The sequence below is a fragment of the Ramularia collo-cygni genome (assembly GCF_900074925.1).
Source record: "Ramularia collo-cygni strain URUG2 genome assembly, contig: RCC_scaffold03, whole genome shotgun sequence".
Classification (NCBI taxonomy): domain Eukaryota; kingdom Fungi; phylum Ascomycota; class Dothideomycetes; order Mycosphaerellales; family Mycosphaerellaceae; genus Ramularia; species Ramularia collo-cygni.
The window spans coordinates 25,402-48,132 of NW_019716257.1; the positions used below are offsets into that span (position 1 = coordinate 25,402).

The 22,731-nt window shown below is 52.8% G+C and overlaps 9 protein-coding genes; 3 read left to right on the plus strand and 6 right to left on the minus strand.

The window, feature by feature from the left end:
• Window positions 1-343: 343 nt before the first annotated feature.
• RCC_02376 (uncharacterized protein) lies at window positions 344-1,245 on the minus strand (the record flags this gene model as incomplete). XM_023767667.1 has 4 exons in its annotated part: window positions 344-621; window positions 673-1,118; window positions 1,170-1,179; window positions 1,233-1,245. The coding sequence occupies 4 exons, from the start codon at window positions 1,243-1,245 to the stop codon at window positions 344-346; spliced, it is 747 nt and encodes a 248-aa protein (XP_023623435.1).
• Window positions 1,246-1,920: 675 nt separating this feature from the next.
• On the minus strand, window positions 1,921-2,400 carry RCC_02377 (related to serine/threonine-protein phosphatase 2A activator 1; the record flags this gene model as incomplete). Its single annotated transcript, XM_023767668.1, has 1 exon — window positions 1,921-2,400. One exon carries the CDS (start codon window positions 2,398-2,400, stop codon window positions 1,921-1,923), a length of 480 nt encoding a protein of 159 aa, XP_023623436.1.
• A 1,195-nt stretch (window positions 2,401-3,595) lies between these two features.
• RCC_02378 (uncharacterized protein) lies at window positions 3,596-5,843 on the plus strand (the record flags this gene model as incomplete). XM_023767669.1 has 2 exons in its annotated part: window positions 3,596-4,014; window positions 4,106-5,843. The coding sequence occupies 2 exons, from the start codon at window positions 3,596-3,598 to the stop codon at window positions 5,841-5,843; spliced, it is 2,157 nt and encodes a 718-aa protein (XP_023623437.1).
• Window positions 5,844-6,148: 305 nt separating this feature from the next.
• Window positions 6,149-7,249, minus strand: RCC_02379 (related to DNA-directed RNA polymerase II chain RPB3; the record flags this gene model as incomplete). Its single annotated transcript, XM_023767670.1, has 1 exon — window positions 6,149-7,249. One exon carries the CDS (start codon window positions 7,247-7,249, stop codon window positions 6,149-6,151), a length of 1,101 nt encoding a protein of 366 aa, XP_023623438.1.
• Window positions 7,250-7,783: 534 nt separating this feature from the next.
• Window positions 7,784-11,014, minus strand: RCC_02380 (related to Probable beta-mannosidase A; the record flags this gene model as incomplete). XM_023767671.1 has 7 exons in its annotated part: window positions 7,784-8,471; window positions 8,521-8,943; window positions 8,999-10,081; window positions 10,145-10,275; window positions 10,372-10,470; window positions 10,521-10,715; window positions 10,829-11,014. The coding sequence occupies 7 exons, from the start codon at window positions 11,012-11,014 to the stop codon at window positions 7,784-7,786; spliced, it is 2,805 nt and encodes a 934-aa protein (XP_023623439.1).
• A 1,741-nt stretch (window positions 11,015-12,755) lies between these two features.
• RCC_02381 (uncharacterized protein) lies at window positions 12,756-13,477 on the plus strand (the record flags this gene model as incomplete). XM_023767672.1 has 3 exons in its annotated part: window positions 12,756-12,758; window positions 12,813-13,260; window positions 13,314-13,477. 3 exons carry the CDS (start codon window positions 12,756-12,758, stop codon window positions 13,475-13,477), a joined length of 615 nt encoding a protein of 204 aa, XP_023623440.1.
• Window positions 13,478-13,875: 398 nt separating this feature from the next.
• RCC_02382 (uncharacterized protein) lies at window positions 13,876-14,946 on the minus strand (the record flags this gene model as incomplete). XM_023767673.1 has 2 exons in its annotated part: window positions 13,876-14,617; window positions 14,675-14,946. The coding sequence occupies 2 exons, from the start codon at window positions 14,944-14,946 to the stop codon at window positions 13,876-13,878; spliced, it is 1,014 nt and encodes a 337-aa protein (XP_023623441.1).
• A 753-nt stretch (window positions 14,947-15,699) lies between these two features.
• Window positions 15,700-16,212, minus strand: RCC_02383 (uncharacterized protein; the record flags this gene model as incomplete). XM_023767674.1 has 2 exons in its annotated part: window positions 15,700-16,037; window positions 16,104-16,212. The coding sequence occupies 2 exons, from the start codon at window positions 16,210-16,212 to the stop codon at window positions 15,700-15,702; spliced, it is 447 nt and encodes a 148-aa protein (XP_023623442.1).
• Window positions 16,213-16,607: 395 nt separating this feature from the next.
• RCC_02384 (related to SH3 and Ded_cyto domain protein) lies at window positions 16,608-22,523 on the plus strand (the record flags this gene model as incomplete). Its single annotated transcript, XM_023767675.1, has 1 exon — window positions 16,608-22,523. The coding sequence occupies one exon, from the start codon at window positions 16,608-16,610 to the stop codon at window positions 22,521-22,523; it is 5,916 nt and encodes a 1,971-aa protein (XP_023623443.1).
• Between the last annotated feature and the right edge of the window lie 208 nt (window positions 22,524-22,731).

Consider the following 22,731-nt stretch of genomic DNA (forward strand, 5'->3'; position numbering starts at 1 on the left):
TGAGGAAAGCGTAGTACGCAATGTTTGCCAGAGACAACAACTTGCAACACACTTCAGACATCGATCGCATTCATCAGCTTAACACGCTAGGGTATAGAGTAACACGCAACTGAAAGCTGCCAGCAAGAAGTATTACACACGCCTTTCCAAAGATGGAACTGCCCCATAAACACCTTCGCAACAACAAGATAAGCAAAGGCTCTTGCTTCATCCCCCACACCGTATTCGCGGAGAGGTCGTGCTACGAAGCAAGCAATTCGAGGACGGCATCGAATGAATCGATTCCGATCTTCGATAAACTAAGCTCGTTTCTCTCAGCAAAAAGTCAGGCAATGTGCAACGATCATTCTTTGGCTTCACCCTGAGGAAAGTCTGGCAGCGGTCCCGAAGTCGCGCTCATCTCGTTCGTTGACGTGGCAGGCTTCGCTGGGCTTGGAGACACCTCGGACTCGACCGGCATCTTTTCGTCGGAGTGTGCAACTGCTGGCGCTGCTGGCGCTGCTGGCGCAGCGATTGGAGCGGCTTCAGCAGGCTTGGTGACTTCTGGTGTGGTGGCCACCGGGGCAGATGTAGCAGCGGCGACTGACGGCGAGGCAGACAAGGGCGAAACATCATGATCGACTGGTGACATGTCAACTCGGTTCATCGATTGAAGCAAAGAATGCGCCATACCTGAAGGCTCCGCTGGCTTCACCGCCTCCTTCGCGCCATCGTTCTTTGGGGGCACCGCTGGTGCGGGGTCGCTCTCAAATGCATCCGATGGAGGTGGAGGAATAGCTGGGGTTGCCGAAGCTGCCGTCGAAGCATGTATGTCGCTCTCCTTCTTCACAGCTGCAGCAGGCGCTGGCTCCACCGATTTCTCCACGGGCACGGCCGGTTGCGCCTTGTCAAGKGTGGCCGGAAGCTTCTTATCGCTGTTTGGTGGGCTAGCTTTGTCCGCTGCAGGGGAAGTTGTTGTGTAGGTCGACGCAGCCGGCGCTACATTGGTAGGAGGTGGTGGTGGAGGTGGAAGGGTCGCTGCAGGCTGCTCAGGCTTTTGCTGTTGCTGTTCCGGCTCTGTCTTGCTCTTCTTTCCACGCCGAAACATGCCCTTGAGCAAGCCTTTGACCCTCTCGACGCTTAAATGTAATCAGTGATCGTTCCAAAAGGGATTGAGTACATCGTCATACGCATCGGGAGCTGTCACAAGTGTCAGTAAGCCGTCCTGATCGTCTGTCCTACGGCCGACTTACGAACGCCCGGCATGTTTGCTTATTGTGTTGTGGTAGGCTGATTTGAGTGGGCTAGATCCTTGTCGCTGCTATTTCGTGTGATGCGGCGAAAGTCGACGAGGTCGTATTCGAGGATGCGTCGCAAAGACCTTGTCCGCGAGAGCTTCTCAATAGCTCGGGGCCTTTTTGTCCCCGACCAGTAATGTACCTGCCTGCTAGTGAAATGAGACTCAGGTCGGCAAGGCACGGTCCACATGAAATATCTTCTCAAAGATCCCTACTTGACGCTCAGGTGCCGAGTACTTGGATGCCTGGTTGGATGGATAGATCCCAGACTTTGTAGCGATGTACCTTACATGAATCCGCCTCGTTCGCGGAGGAAGCTGTATTGACGCGGTTTGGCACAAGTGGGACCGATGCTCTATAATTAGAAACAGCTTCCAGGGAAATGCTCCGCACTTAGGGCACGCTCAAGGCACGCGGCGCGCGCACGCGCACGCGCGAGGAGTGGAGATGAGGGTTCATTGCACGTTGCGTGGTGCTCTCAAAAAGTCAAAGAAATTACAGTTCTATGCATTGTCATCTAAGCGTAAATCGTCCGATGTGGGTACCAGCATGCTCTGAGTTATGCAGTACATGACAGCCCCATCTGAGGCCTCCTCTTTGCCTCGTAAACAGAACATGCTCCAGCAGCAAACGGATCACCAACTTACTGGTCTTCCCTCTTGGGCAGAGACCGGCGCGGTGCGGGAGCTGGCATGCTCGTGCGTAGCCCGGCGGACGGCCGGCCGGCCCATGGCGCTCTCGTAGTCGGCATACCCGTAGCAGCCTGCATCTGWGGCATCCCGACACCAGGTTGAGCCCAGGGAGCCTTGGTGCCTGATACAGAAGCAGATTGCCCAGAAGATACGTCCTCGGTCTTGATGGTTGACGGTTGCTGCCTGGCGTGGAAAGTTGAGGGAGCTGCTACGGCGTCGGGATCTCGAACCCACTGAAACATACTTCCGAAAGGAAAATGCTGCACGACCGGGAACTTGCCCAACACCTCTGCAGCATACATCTTCAGCATGCCCTTGTTGATCTTACCCCACCCATCTTTGATCCCACTGATGTCGTACAAGACTGGAGAATGCTCCCAGAAAGGTCCTGTCTTAACGTCGTGGATGAACTGGATTGCTGAGAAGTACATGTTGATTTCCTTGTACTGTAAAACCGCAGACTTGTCTGCTACCAATGCTGGTGAGGGCGCCCCACGTAAAGAGCCTTCGACCGGGATCGGTGCATTGTGGTCGGCAGGTGATATGGCTGGGCCCATTTGCGCAGWGCCAAAGATATAAGGCAAGAAGCTATGGTCGTCGAGACCCCACACGCCATGCGATCCTGCGGGCTCCAAAGTGTATGTTAAGATCAGTTTCCTCACAAGCACAAGATATCTGCGAATGGCATTAGAGGATGAAGGACCAAGTAAATGGCCTTGCTTACGGCTGTACAGCTCCAACTACAATTGCCTGCTCCTCGCCTGCTTGGAAGACTCCGAGCTTCCAGAGACAGCCAAGAAACGCCAGAAAGCTCAATTCATGCCCTGTACCGTAGTCTAGGCGTGGTGCACTGCCAAAGCCCCCAAGCAAATACGACTTGAGTTCATCGCAGAGTGTATCTTGTTCAGCTGTATTGACGGCAGAGAAGACGGAGGTCTCGACGAGATACTCGCTTAAAAGCCGGGACGAGTCATTCTCCGCGACCTGGAACCACTTGCGAAATGCGACATYGCCAAATCTTCTTGGTCCTGTATCTGGAGGAGCCTGCTGGATGAAGCTCGAATACCTGCCGAGCAGGGTCTGCAGCTTTTGAATGTTTGGTGGTAGTTCAAGCGATACGTCAAGAGTGCACGGCGTGGATGATCCATCATCATTCTTCCTCGGGAACATCGACCGCGTCAGCTGAAGGAGCCATGTTGTGATGTCCCGGTATGCAGTTGAGGTGAAGAAGAAGTCGAGATCATCGCCATCGTTTATTCTCTTTGACGGCACGGCAAACTGGTGCTGCGCAACATCTTTTAAGCGGGAAAGGTGTGTTGATGACTGAGTAATCGTGCCAGAGTTCACCATGCTCCAAATCTTTTATGGTGTTGCGTGATTGTACAGGGTCGATAATGTCAAGGCGGACCAGACGTGCTTTGGAAAGTTGGAAGTTCTGAGGGATGCCGAGGAAATCCCGGTGAGCTTCGACCTTCAATCAACCACACACCCGTGTGTTGACATGGACTACACCAAACATTGACACGAATCATACAACGATGGAACACGCGGACCGTGCTGCGCTGTCGATTACACCATAAATTACCGTGCCGGAATGCACGTGCACGTGAGGTATCCCAGCTCATTATGGGTGACCTCGCGACACAACAAATAGAAAATGAGCTTCAGAATGCCACCGGCCAGGCCGGCGCGCGAGCTGGGCCTAGCAAACCACGAGTCTCCTCTGGGAAGTTGGTCATGCCATCAAGACCTCAAACGCGCCCTGTTATGCCCGCTGTAAGAGCGAAGAAGACTGGTGAAGGCAAAACTCTCAGACGCATCGGACGTGGTCCTTCTCGCGACAGATTCGATCAGCTAAGCTCTCCAGAGAAAGGGAGCCGCAAACCAAAGATCAAAGCTATTCCGAATGGGACCATTTCACCCAGACGTGATGACGCTCGCACTGTGGTCAGTCAGCCTTTGCCTACGGAACGGCCAGAAGTTGCGGATTCAGCGCCAGCGTTGACGGCACTGAATGCGCAGAAGTCGCCGCATCGTTCTCCGGGGTAGGTCGAAATACTACAAAGTGAATACGTTGGTCTATACACCGTATGTCACTTACGTGAGTGAAGCAATGCTGATGCCGTTTTGAAGTAGAAAACGCACTGGTGGGCCAGCTCATACAGAGGAGGAGCCACCTGAGGAAGCCCGCCGTGCGCAGTGTTCTCCTGTAGCAGACAAATCTTCACAGGCACTTGCTAATGCTGTCGAGAGTAATATGGGCGCTGGACCTGGCAGCAATGAGCTTGAATCTCAGGCCGACCGCCAATCTGCCAAAGATCTCGAAGCTGCTAGCGAAAAAACTGCTGCAACTAGACGCAAGACCAGGAACACTCGAAGCTCCAAGCCCGTTGCATCATCAGCCAGGGAGCCAGCCTCGGGTGGTGTCGATCGCACTTCTCCCCAGGTTGTGATTACTTATGCGGAGAGAACCCAGGCTTCAAAGAGAGCAATCGAGAGACCTGTGAATCGCAAGCGTCCCGTAGATCCTCAGCAAAGTATTGCAGGCGATGAAATCGACCTCGCGGGTCCCAATAATGACGAGATTCACCAAACATTTGAGCAGCCTAGGAAACGGAGAGCCGTCACACCTGAAGCGACAGTCCAATCTGTAGAGACTATGGAGCGCATTGACCTGGGGCAATATCATGAGTTGTATGGCCAGCAGTCTTTGTTGCGTCAAGCATACAAGACCCTCGGCGACATCGGATGGTCTCACCGTGAGGGCATAAAGTATAGCAAGTCTGTTGTGGACCTTGATGATGCCCAGGTGATATCGTTGAAGAACCTCTGTCGGGAAGCAAAGTCCAAGATGTCTGAATTGRAAGCAGTTCCAGATGATCTAGAGATGGCGTCAGATGCGCCGGAAGAACTGGCCAGGATTTGCGAGGAAGTCCGCGCTTTGGAGACAACACAGGCATACTTTGTGAACGAAGACAAGGTCAACAACATCTACTTCCATCTGTTTGCRAATCTGACAAAGCTCGTACGACATGCGGTTGACTGTTACGGAGAGATGGACAAGGAGGATGGTGAGCTAACACCGCAACGGTCCATCACCATCCATCACTTGGGCGTCGTTGCCTCGCTTCTACGCGCGATCACTTCACTGTACGACACGGTGTGCAAGAAATACTGCAGTCCCACAGAAGGGCTGAATGTCAAGCAGCCCGTCAAAGAGATCGTAGCGGCACTGAGACCAGTGCAGGACAGATTCATCCGCGAAATACGCCGACATCAAGAACGAGAACAAGAAAAACTGGAGCATGCAGCCCGTGCTGAAGCGGACAGAACGATCGAAGAACGACTTGAAAGAGAAGACGCCCTCGCCAAACAACGCGCCGAAATCCGAGAGCAATGGATGAGACTCCATGATGAACGATGGCACGTTGAACCCAGCCTCCGACCCAGGTGGAAAATTGCCCACCTCCGCGTACCTGATCTCGAACCAGACACAGACGGCAACGGCGAACCCTTTGAGCGATTGGAAGTCTTCGCCCCACGATTCGGACCTTCACTCGCTTCCACGGAGAAAGCTCGACAGATCGACTGGACTGCCATTGAAATCGATGCTTTGCGAACGGGACTCGAGGAATTCGCAGGCGATCGCTTGTGGGTGAAGATTTTCAGGAGATATTGCAGACGAGATGGACCTTTGAATCGATTCAATGTGACGGAGATTGTGTCGATTGCTGCGGATATGGTGCAGTATGAAGAGGATAAGCAACGGCGATACRGTGAAGTTGAGGAATGGGTGCGAATTGCGAAGCGGTATATGTGGACGAAGCCGAAGCTTCAGGGGTCCGGACAGGAGAATTATGTTGATGATGATTAGAAACAAGTGTGTAGTCACTGAGGTAGAGGGAATGGAATGGGATGTAAGATGTCAAATGCAAGAAACGCAACGTGTTACGTTGGATCCTTGACTCATCCTTCAATCACAGAGTTGGACCTTCGCCGTCTCTGTTGCTTGGGCTGAGGCCGTAGACTACCACCAAAGAGCTTCTTCGTCCATTGTGTGCCCCTCATCTCCACTGAGGGCATGGCCTCGCTCTCCCCTCCCTCTCCCATCGAATGACTACCCAAACGCCTTCGCTGTGAAATCTCAAAGCCATACTGATACAGTCATGATCTCCATCTTTAGTAGCCACGTCCTCCGCCGTGCTGCCCGTAAGGCGTCGCCTGACCATAGACGGTCTGGTTGCCGAGACCAGGGGTTTGTCCACCATATTGAGTCAAACCTCCACCATATGCACYCTGCCCGCCATATGCAGTTCCTGCACCATTCGCCATGGGATCTACTGGAGGACTGAAGCCTCCTCCAAAGTCTCCGCCAGCATTCGCACCCTCCGCGCCTGCATCCAGATCGCGAATAATACCCGCCAATTTCGCTTGCAACACTCTGATCCCCGAGTGAAGGATGTTGTCCGGTGACATGACTCCGGTTCCCTCGAGCTCGATGTAGAATGTGTTGGGCTCCGCGTCGTAGTCGAACTTATCCCCTTCTTGTGGCTCCTCCTCCCATGTCCCGTTCTTTGCTGGCGCAGGCCACTCAGCCTTTGCGTCCGTTTCATACCAAAGAGTGGTATGCCGTAGCTTGTTCCATGGATCGTATTCGAATGCAATCGCGGCAGTTGGCGCCCACTTTGCGTGTTCCTTTGCAATGCCCTTCTTCGCAATGCACTTCATGCGGATCTCCTGCCCACGTCGTAGTTGACAAATCAGAGCCCCCTGTCCCTTGGTATCCATGAGGATGGGGGCGCCGCGTGGTGGCAGTTCGTCAGCGGAGGCACCGGCTCCATTGCGGGCGTTGTACAGGTGTGCATTGTTGCCGGTTGCTTCCACAAAGAGATCGCGCGCAAAGACTTTGAGATTCTGGTCGCTGTTTCTGTTCGAAGCACTGAGGCGTAGGATGACGGAGCAGTGTTCGCAAAACTCCTCACAATTCGGGCAATCGGCGGAGTAGAGCAGTTCCTCKACGCCTTTTGTCGACAGTGGAATCAGGCCGAGGCGGTGTGCAATGAACTCGTCGGCCAGCACCGAGGTGTTGGCCTCGATCTCGACCAGGTCAATGGCAATTGTGGGAATCTCGGCGAGCATCACGCGACGCAGCGAGTTGGCGAGGGCGAGGTTGGTGTTGCTCAGCGCGAACTTGATGGTTGTGGGTGTCGTTTCGCGAATGGTCACTTTTGGTCCGCTGTCATCCGTGTCCATGCCATCGTATCCGCCGTATTGCTCCATTGCGCCGTGCTCGAAGGAGGAAGTGAAGTGGCAGCTATGTCGGCGCGCGCGCGGATGATGCTATCGGAGGTGGATGAAGTGTCGGTGTGATCAATAGACGCTTGACGAAAAGAGGAACAGTTGGACAACGATGGTCTCGATTTGTGGTGAGATTGGTCGTGACGAGGATGTGGAGTTGGTTGTTGTAGATGAAGATGGAATAATCACGATTGTCGTCGTCAAAGGAAACGCGATTTGACGGAGTCAGTTCCGCGCGACTTTGCTAGCTTCACTTTCACTTTGGAGTTTTGTGTGTCTTCACATGATATTCCATACTACACATCAGGCATGATAYAGACTCAGACGTGTAGAGTAAGGCCAACGACAAGAACAAGAACATCACTTCATGCAACAGTAATTCGGGAATAGCTGCCTATCTCCTCTCCCCCTACACGCTCTCTCCTAGCGACCTATACTTCATGCCTCGAGCATCCACCCAATTACTCGAGTCTCTCTGCATTTATTCTCTCAGAAAGCACATCCTCCTCGGAAATCTTACTCCGCCAAGGTCGAATTCCACATGGAACTGACAGTGACCCCTTGAATCCACCCTCCATTCGTCGCATCACTTTTCACCGTATATCCAATCTGCCTCGTCTCATTCGCACCCAACCAAAAGCCATTATCATCAAAATGCAGCACAGAGCCGGCAGGATAGTCAAGCCACACCCAAGCCGCAACACCCTTGGTCGCAGTTACAGTGAAGTTCTTGCTATCTTCATCATAACTCAACTCCAAACCTGGGTCGACCAGTTTCGCGGTCTTCAAAGCTGCGGGGTGGAACCACTTATCATTCTTGAAAGTTCGCGTTTCATTCGAAGTGGGTAGCTGGCTTTCAACTTCAACTTCCATGTGTAGGATGGCGTCATTTACATCGTGCTGGGCCAGGAGGTCTGTGGTGAAAGTCTGCAGGACCTGTGTGCTGTTGATTGCACCGACAGTCACATCCACGGTGGATGTGTTGGTGCCAATATCGAGTTTCGTTCCGTTCCAGTCATACCATGTGAGAGTGGCCTTTCCTTGAGCTGGAYTCCAGAGATCCGAACTTACCCAGACACTCAAGTTGCCTGTGGATCGATCGAAGTAGGGAGCGATGATGATGTGCTCGTAGGCTTTCTTTGCGGCGTAGTGGAGGACTTTCCAACGACCATCGTACTCTACACTACTCCACGTTGGAGCGACCCTAGGACATGTCAGCATATGTTGGCGACGAGTGCTGCAAGATCAAATACCAAAGATCTTCAAGCTGCCAGTACAAGCTTCCAAGCTGTCGTTCCGGCAACCCTGCTCCTCGACGATAGAACTCAATCTGAGAAGTGTAGAACTCCGCCTGAAAGATTTGTGTAGCATGGCTCCAGGCAGAGAAGTTCCCAGCAGAGTCAGTCTTGTTGATTGGAGGGTACCACATCTCAACTGCTTGAGTCATTTGGCCCTGGCCAACCAGCGAATTGGTCAGGTTGTTGGTGTCGAGGTTACCAGGTGGGTTGTGCTGGTTACGCTTTACAATGGTTGTTGAGTTGAAATGAAGGTCCCGCTCCGATATCTGTTGGCGCCAGGACTGAATCGACGGCATCGAGTGATAGCCGAACTCGTTACTGAAGCGACCTACTGGGTATGCGGATGCGTTGCCTAAAGATGCGGGATTGTAGTTGTAGCTGGAGAAGTAACGGTCAGCCGATGTGCCAAACGAAGAGTTCGGGGCGTGCGGACAAGTCTCTTTCACCGTAAATCGAGCCTTCGGTCTTGTTGTTGTATCGCTGAATCATGATCTCATTCGGAGGTGCGCTGTGGTTGAGTGAGAGCCAGCCATTGGATGTAGAAGATGGTTGATAGCTGATACTCTTGCTGTTGCCATACACCACAGGCAGTAGAGTGTGGAGGAACAACTTTTCATACTCCGCCAGGTAGCGATCATATTCTTCAGGAGCAGTTGCGTTCACGTTAGGAAGCTCCAGATTCTCCAGTTCGTTGCCACCAGCCCAAAAGATTAGCGATGGGTGATGGTTGACTCTCCTGACTTGGTACTCTGCTTCTTGTCGTACGTTGTCCAGAAACTCGGGGTCAGATGGATACAATGCACAGCCAAATTCAAATTCACTCCACAGGAGGAGCCCCTTCTCGTCTGCCAGATCGTACATAAAGTCTGGTGAGTACGCGCCGCTGGACCAGACTCTCAACATGTTCTGATTACCGGCAATGGCAGTGTCGAAGAGACCACCAACTCTCTCTGGTGTTACTGTCGTCCAGAATGCCTCTGGAGGAATGAAGTTGGAACCTTTGGCGTAGAATTCCTTTCCGTTTATCTCGAAGTGCCAGTTGTTGCCTGGCGCAATGCCTTGAGCCAACTGCTCATCCGATATTGGGTTGCTGTTGAGAACGATTGTGCGGAACCCAACTCGTTTCGTCACAGTTGCAAGGGTCTTGTTGCTCGCAGACAGAAGTTCGACCGTCACATAGTACAGTGTTTGATTACCCATACCGGTGGGCCACCAGAGCTCAACGGCTTCGCTTGGTATCGTGACCATGCCACTTATCGCGGATTCTGTTGCGTTAACACCTTCCAGAGGACCGCTGGCCAGTGTGGTTTCGTTGTCAGTCGTTGTGAGTTTGTAGTTGATCGTTGCTCCCGACGAAAGAGATCCGAAATAGTCCAGACTTGCGTTCATGATGAATGGTTGGCTCTGATCCGGAGGAAGATTGTTCAATTGACCTCGACGATAGATGTCGACCAAACTGTTCCGAACCTGAATTTCGTCCTCCCATAGCTGTACGACGTATGCTGGCTGCCAGGGGCTGTAGAGGTAAGAGCAGAAAATCAGCTTTCGCGCGTTAAAGTCTTGGTTATGATACACCTACCCTGTCGGCGAGAAAGCCGGTCCCCAGTCCCATCCGAAATCACTCTGCTCTTTTCGAATAAACCATCGATTGGGAAATTGATAGAGTTGCTGGACGCCATCGGGCCATGTCTCCTGACCAGGTTCCGCAGCCTGGGATTGAAGAAACAGCGTTAGTAACGATTCGAGCGAATATGTCCGAATCTACTTTTGCTGAAACTCGATGTTCTAGCTTTTTGGATGGCTTACAATGCTGTCTGCTATCTTGGGTGCCGATCCAAAGTTGATAGCAACCACTCTATCCGCCTCATTGCAAGAGGACAGAATGCTCGAAACATCGAACCAGTACTGAGATGCGTTAACAAACAGGACTCGAGCATCACGAGATTGGTTCCCACCTGTCTGAATTGATTGTTCGTGCTTGCTACATGCTGGCCACAGAATTGAATATCCGTAAACGTATCGAGGCCATCGAAGAGAAGCCAAGTAGAACTAGCATCCGATGAAAGTCCTGATATTGGTCCTGAAGTATACGTCCAATTGGCCCACGCCACGAATCTCAGATTGTAATTGTTCAGGCCAAACAGTGGATCCTACAAGCATGAAAAGAAGAATCAGCAGGTGGAATCGAGCTTGCRAAAAGGGCAGACATAAGCTCCGAGAGGACCCGATGCTTGATGTCTGTCTCTTGGCCGGCTTGGCTTACACCAATGACTTGGTTCGCATATAGATCCAAGTGCGCATGGCTTGGAAGCTGAGCTGGAACTGAGATGTTGAGCTCCGGGTTGGAGAGTTCCCAATCATTGCCGACTAAACTGATGACGCGATGGCAAGACGCGTACCTGCTGAAGATGGAACCGGCCAGCAATGCCGCATAGCGTATCGCAGACATGATCTAGACAAGAGATGATTACGATACCGATCCGTGGCCAAGAACGCATTGGTATTACTTATACATGTACAATATGCACCTCCGCCTCTTGGCCGGAGGGGTGATGTCAGTCAGGTACATTTTGAGGTTGCAATGGCGGATAAACTGCCCTGCTGGCTCGAGCTCGACGCGGGGTTCCGGTGCAACGTTCTCCGCGACGGATCGACTCTCGGGGTAAGGTAGGTACTGTAGGTATCGTTGCCATCAAAACTAACGATTACTAAGGTAATTGACGGCAAGGGTCGGTAGGTAGTATAGGTAGTACCTCACCTTACTACAAGATTTGCTTCGTTCCGGAGATTCTAGCATTCTCAGCATGAACAGGAAATGTTTGCTTCGACGACAATTATCTCCTCACGCCCTCTTGTTTGCATATTCTCGTCGTCTTTTGCGGAGACATTGTCTGCCCTAGCTTGATCCCATCCCAGCTCCGGGCTCGCCTTATCAGGTGGGCCGTTGTGCCCACAATATGAGGCCACCTCCATCCTGCGTATCCGTGTCGTTCCCTACCTTATCTCCTACTCACATCCTTGAACGCGCTCGCTAGTCAAGTGCCTTGGGCTCCGCAGCGGCATCCTGCCTGCCCTACGAATGTAGATAGGCAGGCGAAAGCCTTGGAAGGCGCGCATGAGAAGGAGGTAGGTCGTTCCTTGCCACCGATACATGTACACTCTGTAAAGTATTTGCACTGGTGCTGCAAGAAGCCCGCCCACATCATCAAACCCCTTGGCGCCCATCGACTTTCTAGAGCAGTTTTCAYAGTCTTGTTTCCATACAGGCAGAGTTCTTTGATCATTTACCATGGCTGATCCAGTCCCCGGCTTAGGCCTTGTCAGAGCGACTGCTGCTGAGCTCCAGGCACTACTGCAAAATGGCGACCTTACAAGTGAATACCTAGTGCGACTATGTCTGCGACAAATCCACGAAAACGAAACCCACCTGAACGCTTTGATCTCGGTTGCGCCCACGCACCTTCTGTCGGCGAGGGCTGCCCTTCTCGACCAGGAACGTGCAAACGGCAACTGTCGTGGCCCGCTTCACGGTATACCCATCGTCCTCAAGGATAATATTCTGACCTCGCGAAGCCTCGGGATGCCCACCACAGCAGGATCACACGCGCTTTTGCAGACATCTGCGTCCATCAACGCCAACGTGGTCGACAGACTGCTTGCCGCCGGTCTCATCATTCTTGCAAAGGCGAACCTTTCGGAAACCTGGGGCCCGAAAGGCCTTCCGTACATGCTGCCTGGTTGGTCTGCAGTAGGAGGCCAAACTCAGTCGGCATATGCCAAAAATGGTCTCGACCCTCTCGATGTCATTCTAGGGAACTCCTCGCCCCTCGGCTCAAGCACTGGATGCGCAGTTGCGGTCTCAGCAGGTTACGCGCCCCTTGCGCTTGGTGAAGAGACATCCGGAAGTCTGGTCGCACCCGCCAATCGGGCTGGTCTGTACGCACTGAAGACGACGCCGGGTACAAAAAAAAAATATGGTGGGCGTGTTTCCCATCAGCAAGACCTTCGATACCCTGGGCCCATTGGCAAAATGTCCCAAGGATATCGAGGATCTGTTGAACGTAATTGCCCCTGGGGTCATTTCAAGACCGCCTGGGGCTTCAAGTCAGCTTCGGGTTGGCTTCGTTCACGCAAACGATTGGTGACCGTCTGAAGAACTATGTCGAAACGGTAGCCAATCCAACGAACAAATGGTAAGCGTCTGCACAGACTGCCCGCTGAAGTATTGATCTGATGATCGGAACCAGGAGAGAGAATATGCCCAAGCAATCAAACGGCTCGGGGAAGCTGAGGGTATCACGGTACAACATCCTATCACCATTCAAAGCCTAGAAAGCTTGCAGGCTCACGATGCCGACTGGGTTCGCTTCATCGCGTTTCGCGAAGCTCGCTCCGCTGTGGACGAGTATTGTAGCCTTCTCGACTCTGGCAGCATACACTCGATGGCAGATATCCGCGATTGGAACGAAAACCATGCAGATGTGGTCATGCCTCCAGGCTCCAATCAAAATGACATCTCCAGCTGCCTTTCGTTGGGAGCTTCGCATACAGTAGAGCAAGAGCTGAATTCTGCCAAAGCTTCAGCAAGACGCATTGCAGCATGTGAAGGCCTCGACAAGGTGTATGCGAAATATGACATCAATCTTATCGCTGCGCCTGGTGATAGCTTCGTATACTGTCACGCAGCCGCTGCAGGTAAGACCAGATTGGAACTTTTCGCACAGCGGCAACCGCTGAGCTTTCAACAGGCTACCCTATGATCTCCATGCCTCTAAGCACTCTCGAATACAACGGTCGTCCCCATGGGCTTAGCCTCATTGCCCAAGCAAGTCATGAAGCACTCTTGATTCGCTTCATGGAGACTTTCCACAAGGTGTTCCCAGCACGACCAGAGCCACCACTACGAGGATAGGAGCGCCTAGAGTTTGTCCAAGCGTATATAGGATAGGCCTAAGAACTCCTTTAACTCCTTCTAAGCACTTACTAAGCTTAACTACTATTCGCGGTTAGCGTAGATCTATACCTATACGCCGTAAGGACTCGAATTAATACTAATCGATGCTACTATCGATGCCATCGATGCCATCAACGCTAACGCGCTAATTACCATTCCTAATCGACTCACCTCAGGCATTGATCGAGTCTACAAGGCAGAATGCGGGTATGATCTTCACTGCAGGTAACATCCGCCATCGAATTCTCGTGGCAATGAGGGCTACACTTTCAACTGTAACATGAGTTTTCATACTCCTACGTCTATGCTCGTTGACCCCAGTACGATCTCCTCATCGGCATCCATCGGTACCCGGGTCAATTGCCATGCTTCATCCTAGACAGCACCAGGTCCGAGGATACCAGTGTACCTTTCCCTAGCTTCTGCGTGAAGAATCGCACACAGGCGGTCCGCGCGGCAAGGTGATTAGGCTTGGTAGAGATGCCCTTGACTAAGCCCGTATCGGTGAATGGCATGTCCAGGAATAGCGGCGGGGTTCTCGTGTAGTGCGCGTGGRGGAAAGCCATCAGGATATCCTCGCAGTTGTTATGCCTCTCCACGTAAGTCCGAAGTTCTGTGACTGTGCGGTCTTCGGACCAGTACGCGTMCATCCAGTCCACATGAAAGAATGCGCTTTTTGTGAGAACCATCGAGTAGCTCTTGAGATCCGACACCATGTAGACATTGTCTTCCGTTGCTTCACGAGCAACATAACCTACCATCCGACGTCGCCCTTGTCCGTATTGTTTCCAGGTCTCGTAGCCGAGCTGGATATCCTCAGGTTTGAACAGCATGTCGTCGTCCAGAGACAAAACGCACTCCGTGACGATGTTCTCGGTTTTTCGAAATCGTTGGTTGAGGGAGTTGATGTGACGTTGCTCGACGATGACAGGTACTTCTTTGAAGTTGTCTAACATCTGAAGGAAAGTTTCGGGTGGCTCATTCTCAATGTCGTTCCAGAGAATCACAATTCGACGAAGTGCAGGTATGTTGCCATTTGCGTAGTTGTCGAGGAACTTGGGCAGGTCGTCCATCCTCCGATATGTGGGCACAACCAATCTGGGTACCTACAGTCAGCTTGATCGACCGTGAAGAAGCGAACTGCCTGAAGCTCACGTGAATCCTTCCTCTTTCGGCGTCAGAGGGCCAAGGAGTCTCTCCAGACCGTCGGATTGACCATTGCCGTCCACTGTGGTTAGATTACTGGCAGGTGGTAGAGCATCTTCTTGCTCGACAAGCCGTGAAATCGGCAGCAGGGTGTCTGCGCCTGTGAAAAAGCTGATCAGAGCGAATGTGAAGAGCAAGGAGAGCAATGCGCCGACTACGACGTACTTCCTCTCCCGCATCACTCGCGCCCACCGAGGGGATGCGGCGGTCGAAGTCGTCATAGCTGCGCTGCCGTGTCACATCAGCAGCAGCGGAACAGGTCAGACTTCTCATTTATTTATTTGGTCGAAAGTAGTGCTGCAGAAGAGAGGTTTGCTGGGGCCTGGCGAGATTAGAGTAGCCAGCCCCAGGGACCGCGCGAGTTGTACAAGGATGGCATGAGCCGAGTGCTTGAACTTCGGTTTCCGTTGCGCTTCTCCATACAAAGGGAGGGGTTGCAAGGACCCCAGTGGACGCAGCCGAGTTTGGACGAAATGATGCCGGGTTAATAATGCCACTTTATCATGTTCTTATCTTTGCCGCAGTGCATGGTTTGAGAAAATCGCTGACTTCTTCGCTACTTGAGCCTCATACCTACGAATGGAAGGGCGATTCTGGATCAAAGGCAAGTGAAGGCTTCTGAAGAGGTGGGGGCGTCGGCAAGGGCAGTCATCACGCGCAAATTGAAGCAGACACGTCTTACCTTGTCGTCTCGCCATCTTCCAGCGTCTTTATTAACAGCATTTGATGAATTGCGCTTCCTGCAGGCTTCATCAGTCCAAAGGATGGATGGTTGGTCTTGCAACGATCGAGACTCCCGAAAAGGCGCCAAGAGTTCATGCCCCATGTCAAATTTCTCCACGAGGGATCCCCAGGCCTGACTCCAATAATCTCTACGAGACAGTTCTCGACACATCGGATTGGGAGCAACCGAAAGCGGACTGGTGACCCTTGCATGTTGGTACAGCTGGATTAATAATTGGCCAAGAAAATCGTCAAGCTGCAGGCCCTTGGGCTGCGCATTCCACTTCGATGCCTCGAGACGCCGTACTCCCGAATTTCGATGCCGTAGTTCGATGCATGTCGCATTGTCCTTTCAGGTAATGGAATGCTCGCATGCTCTCTCTACTGCGAGGGAATCGGTCGACCGAAATGCCTATCTTGAGTACATCTATTGCATGAACCGACAGTCCACCCGGACGTGAGAATCGGAAGAACGGTCGAGCATCCAAGTAGCAAGCGGCTGTTTCTTTACGACTCGTGCAGACGCTATTGATGGACAAGCAGAGCGATTGGGGGCAGACTGCGAAGAGGGTCGACTTGCGCTCTCGCTCTGCATATGATCGTGAGTGATGTATGGGGTGAAGTAAGGTAGCGATTTTCTCACACGCGGACCTACCTATGGTAGTAAGGGGCTGCATACAGTTCCGGAAACGGCGGTCCGGAAGGTCGTCCCATGGTTCAATAGAAAACGTGTGAGAAGATAGCAAGCGTGTGATTGTTTGCATCTGTGCGACTCACAAAGACGGTGGATTTTAACGTCTCTAATGCAAACTGTCATGTGGGAAGTAGATATAGATTGTACAATGCCTGTACTGCCTGAAACTTGATATATACGGTTTCGCGTGGACTAGTCGAATTGTCCAACCAAGGAACAAAGACATTTTGACTTCTTCACGCTGTCCAATCGTATGCTTGACACATTCAACATGAGTCGCGCTTCGTGGAGCTCGGGAAAGTGCCCGGACACTGGCGCGGAGACGATCAGCTACGGAGACTCCGCAGGTATTATTGCTGGCCGCATCTTCACCTCCATGCATGTGCACTTTGAAACGTCGCACACCGGAACAGCAGGAAGGCATTCGCTCCTTCCCTCGTCCGCCCACGCTGGGAGAAGACAGCAATGCCCTGGAGACCTGTGCAAATCGGCTTTGCAATCGCTGTACACCCTTTCCGCGCAACCGAACCCGATGACCTGCCTCTCCAGATTGGTGACCACTTGTACATTATCGAACAGGGAGGCCAGACGAATGAATGGTACCGCGGATACCTGGTCGCGCCGCCATCGCTGCTGGCCGGGCTGACCAGCGATCGAGGACAGCAGCTCGAGCATCGCGTCTTCTCCGGCATCTTCCCCAGCAACTGCGTCGAAGTACGCGAGTATCTGGGCGAGGACCAAGACGATGACGAGGATGGATCTCGAGACAACGAGGACAACGATGGCAGCGTGCCAGACAACGGGGACGAAGACGATGGGACGTCTGCACGCCGCAAAAGCCAGGCGGACCGCGCGCGGCGCGTGAGCAAAAGAATGAGCAGAAAGAAGAGCAGTCGCAGCCTGCGGAAAACCCGGTCGATACACCTCCACGAGGAGCCCATGCCGCGGGATCCTAACGCGCCCAAACCCTTGGCGCCGGTGCCATTGCTACGTGTGGGAGACGAAACGGGCTCGTCTGCAGCAGAGCCATTGGTTGATGAGATTGCATCTTGTATGAGGGAGTGGCACGATGCGAGATTGCATGAGATACTGCTCTCACGCGGTTATACTCAATTGAGCAGAGTGAAGGAGCTCGTACGCCGAGTCGACAGTAGCCGGAGTAAGCTTATGCATGATGTCCTCACCGAACACGAACTGGAGGAGCTCCGCGAAGACACGGTCTGGGACCTTGTGGCTGGCAACAAGATGCTCAACGACGAAGTCATCGTCCGCAGTCCCACGGAAAAGGGCCGTCTCTTGACCAGCCAAGACTCGGTGGTTGAGATGACCAAGCTCCAAGCGAATATGAGCATTCTCGACAGACCTCCCAAGCCCGCTGCCGACAAGCACACGCTTCATCACGTTCTGGTAGACGTGCGCAACTTGGTCTGCGACACCGACCCATCCGCGACCTTACACATGTCTCTCTACTCGAAAGCATATGGGGACCAGCCCCTACCGATCAGCGAAAGCTATGTCATCTCAGTTCCGATGCCCGTCGTGCCCTCTCAAACCCAAGAAGATCAGAATAAAACGCTGTTCGTGAATCTCAACAACACCGACGTTGGCATCGGTACTGACATGAGCTCGTTGTTTGTCGTCTTCAAATTGCTACGCGATGAACCCCTGCGGCAGCTTGTGCATGGGCAGGGGATGTCGCATCAGGTGGTGTCGCATCAGCATAAACCTTCGTTGCTCAGCAATATGTCGGCCGACAAACTCCCCACAATGAAGAGCCGGCGCAGCGTTTTCGGCACTCCAAGGAGGATGACTGGTCGAACAGCCTCTGATGCCGGTGTGCGACCGCCTACAGCGCAATCTCAGCAATCAGACACGGATGGCCGCTCTTCAGGAAACTCCATTGCAGAATCAACCACCTCTCGGGAGATGAAAACAGTGCGGCGGACCATTGGCATAGGCGTTGTGGACATCACAAAGCTTGTGCAGAGCAACCTTTCCATCGAAACTAGCGTGGCTTTCTGGACTCCCGGGACCTCTGTAGACGAAGAGAGTGAAGATTGGGTCGATGTTATTCGCGAACTAGCCCGAAGTCCCTCTGGCGGATACTCTCGCGTTACGTTGATGAAGCGCCTGGATGTTTTTGTCAGAGCCTTTGCAGCTCCGGACCTTGGTGTACTTATGCGCAACACACCTTCTCTGCTCCACAACGTCTTGACAACGCCCAAGCTGGGCTTCTCTGGAGTACCCGGCGAGAGAAGAACCGACATCTACTTGACCCTAAGCGACCCTCGAATTCCCCGAGGTGCTACACTGGCACACTCCAAGTATGGCGCAGTACCGCTGAGCCAACGCTGCCAGACCAGTCTGTCTAACCTCCAGCTGACGCTCGAGGTCCGAAAGGCGAATGGTGAGCGCATCGACGATTGCATATTCACTGCCGCGAACCATGCTGGACATACAGCCTGGCGTACCACCGGCATAGAGCGTGGTGAGAGCTGGGGTCAGACGATCAGGCTAGCCATCCCGGCCGACCAAGTTCCTGGAAGTCACGTTGTCATGAGTATCGCGGACTCACCCAACTTTCCATTTGCTCTATCATGGGTGCCATTGTGGGAGTTTGATGCTTTTGTCCGCGATGGAGAGCACCAAGCAGCTCTATACGTGTACGACGAGTACTCATCGAGTATCATCGGGGGGAAGGGCGCCTACCTGGCTCTGCCGCCGTGGCACGACCGCGGTGACTCTGCTCAAATGAACGCTGCAACCGTGTCGTTGCGCACCTATCTGTGCTCGACAGAGTACTCTCAGGACCCAACATTACTCGGTGTGCTCCAATGGCGCAATTATCACGGAGACCAGCTGATCGAATTACTCGAACGTTTTGCCTTTGTACCGGAAATCGAAATCGTAAAGCTGCTGGGAGATGTCTTTGGGGCATTGTTCGAAATTCTTCGCGATTATGAAGGAAATGTGCGGTATGAGGATGTCATCTTCTACAACTTTGTAGTCGTGCTCAGCATCGTCCGTGACAAGCGATTCGAGCTGGGCAGTATCATTGAAGAATACGCAACCACCAGGCACGATTGGCCAGAGGCAAGCCAGTGCCTCGTCCGAGCATATCAGCGACTTGTTTCCAGCCCGATGGACCCCAATGCCTCCCGCAAACTTCGTGCCACTTTCAAGGTCGGCGATCAAATCCTGAAACTCATCGTAGAAACCACAAGACAACTCACGGAGAACGACGCGCAGGATGCCAACGGGATGCTCCACGACCATCAATCCGATCTCCGGAATGAGCTTCAGCGCCTGTTCCTTGCCGTCATGGCTCTGATGCGCAATCCCATGCCCGTTTTACTGGGAACTCAGACGCTTCTGATACAGCACTATCATACCTGGCTACCTGAGCTAGCGCCTGTCATGACACCTACCGAGATTCTGGAAATCGCAACGGATTTGTTGGATTCGTGCGCACACGCAAAGGGCAAGATGATCCTTTACAGGTTGATTTTGATTATGCATTACAGTCACCTTCAAGTCTTTCAGGCGCCTGAAGCCTCGTCAATTCTAATCACATGCACTTTCAGATGGCTGGAGCCATACTGGGGTCACACCGACGAAGTCACCGAGCAATGGCGCAATCAGGTACGGCTATGCTGCTCCGTCATCGCGGCGCAAATGGAAGCGTTTGGCGAGGAAAGCTGCCAGTATGTCCCCAAGCTCGCCGAATCATACTTGGCGTTGAAGAAGGTTCCGYGAACTCCCAAGCCAGTCTTTAGCATGCTGTTCCCGACAACTTTTCCTTTTCCATACAAACCGACAGCGCAGAATCTGGACGTGGATGAAGCGATGCTCGAAATTTCCGCGCTCCTTGCTTCTGCACTAACGTCGGACCGGAAGCTCTACTTTGATGCAAGTCAGGTCGATATTCCCGGCGTCTTGCTTCAGGCTTTGAAAGTCGGACACAGTGTCTTGTCTAGCGAAGCGTTTCCTCGCAGTTGGCTCAGTCTTTTGGTCAGTCATCACCGATGCGGGGTTACTGCATTGGAGCGAATATCAGAAGTGTTGATCGACGCGCTGCCGGATATATACGCTCACGACACCTCCGAAGCGTTTGAATTTGACACGGTCGTCTGGCGTACCTACTTCGATACCCTCTTCACGGCACTCAGTAGTCCGGCCCTTGCCATGGAGACATTTCCCGAGCAAAAGCGGCGAGCGGTATGGAAGATTGCTGGTGATGTTCGCGAACTTGGCGCGAACTTGCTCAAGCGCAGCTGGGATGCTATCGGTTGGGAAACTGACGACGAGACCAGGAGTATGCATGGCTTCGAGAAGATGGGTGGATACCAGGTACAGTTTGTGCCCGAACTGGTGGCGCCAATTGTGGAGCTGTGCCTCAGCGTGCACGGCAGTCTTCGTGCCGTTGCGATTGAAGTCTTGCGCTCGATGATTGTCGGTGCCTGGCAAATCGACCAGGATCTTTCCATCATCCAAAGTGCCATGATTGATTGTCTGGACAAGCTGTGCAGGACCAAGAGCGTCACTGAAAGCGTGTTGCAGAAGACTTTCGTCCCTGAACTCCTGGAGCAATTCCAACCCTTGCAGCGAACGGTCGAGGACAGTCTGTATATCGCTGTAAGCGAAATGTTCGAGAAGATCGACAACCTGCTGGTGATGCTCGCAAACGTTCACAAAGCTGGCGCCGTCAGCGATGCAAGTCGCCTCGTCGATACCTTGCATCTCATGGAATTTCTTCGGGATGTTYAATCCGAAGATGCCTACATACGGTATGTGCATCAGTTGGCCGATATGCAAACGGCCGCCGGAAACGTTACGGAGGCCGGGTTGGCACTCAAAATGCACGCCGATCGCTACGACTGGGACACTTCGCTCCACCTCGCCGAGATGACGGATCCGAAATTGCCTTCTCAAACAGCTTTTGAACGCAAGGAAGCGATATACTTTGAAGTATGCCAGAAGTTCGAGAAGGGCCGGGCCTGGAAGCAGGCACTTGCTGCGTATCGGGAACTGGCAGTCCAGTACGAATCCACCACTTTCGACTTTTTGAAGCTTGCGAGGACTCAGCGAGCGATTGCTAGCATACAGGAACGGATTGCCAAGGGGGATCGTAAGAACCCAAGATACTTCAGGGTGGTGTATCGGGGGCTAGGCTTCCCGCCAAGCCTCCGTGATAAGCAATTCATCTTTGAAGGCGCAGACACCGATCGACTTGCCATGTTCCAAGACCGCATGCAACAGCTGCACCCTGCTGCTCGAATTCTCCGCACCGATTCCGAGCCGGAGGTTGAGGGGCAGTACTTGCAGATTTTCGCTGTCAGCCCCAACAAAGACATTGAGCATCCTGTTTACCAGAGGATCAAGGTCTCCCAGGTCGTGAGGGAGTACAATTTGATCTCCAATCCACAACGCTTCGCGACCACATCTCGTCAGCCTGCGCGAGACATTCCAATCACAGAACAGGTTGTTGAAAAGATGCTGTACACAACGGCAGAAGAGTTTCCTACTATTCTCAGACGGAGCGAGGTTGTCGCAATAGAGTCTATAACGTTGCTGCCCATCGAAGCTGCCATTGAGCGGACCACAAGGAAGACGCAAGAGCTTCTTGCTTTGGAGAGTCGTATATCCGCCAACGGAGATGATGGTTCCATGGCACGACTCACTGAAGACTTGCTGAGCTCGGTCGGCCCCGATTCTGACAGTAGCGTTGCTCGATATCGTGGCCTTCTTCCAGCATACGAGATATCGGACACTATCTCGGGCTCCATCGATCCATCTCTTCTCGCTCAAGAACAGGAAAACTCCCTCGACATTATACAGAATGCCCTCAAAGTCGCTTTATTGGACCATGCACTCGCTATCCGGCGTTGTCTGCGCCTTTATCGCAAAGGAGACCATCAAGCGACCAGGGCTGAGCTCCTGCCACGATTCGAAGCCGCATTTGCACACGAGCTGGCCATTCTATTCCCCCGAAACATGAACCTGCCCGACGAACTCTCACCTCGCTCTTCCCTCGATGACCAAGACGGTCAATTACTGAATGACGCAGACCATCCACAAACTTCTGCTGGAGCGCCGTCACAAGAACAGCAGGCCGAGGCAGAAAATGGAACCGGGCGAAGGACGTCCATTCCGTTCCTGAAACGGGGATTTTCGAGACAGGGGCGGACCAATAGAACCGAAGGCGACAAGCAAACCCGCTCGGACAGTCAGACGCGCGGTCGGGAGAGGAGCAACAGTCGTCTGAGTGTTTTCCGCAACAATACCGATCCGGAGGCGAGACGAGGGAGCGAGAGTGGATTCTCCTTGAAACAGAGACTTTCGTTTTTCAACAGCCAGAGCGCCGGACGGCTTCCTGGTTGAGTATTGTATAAATATATATGTTTGGGAGAGTCTGTTGGATAAGTTCGATACCCCTCGTGTAATGAATACGACATGTCACAGTGGCGCAGAAGGTGAAATCGCCATCGTGTTGACATCTTCTCTCCTTCTTCCCTTCTCCTTCGTATTCACACTGGCAGTTGCACCCACCGAATATCGCTCGATCTGTGCTATCATGATGCTGACACAA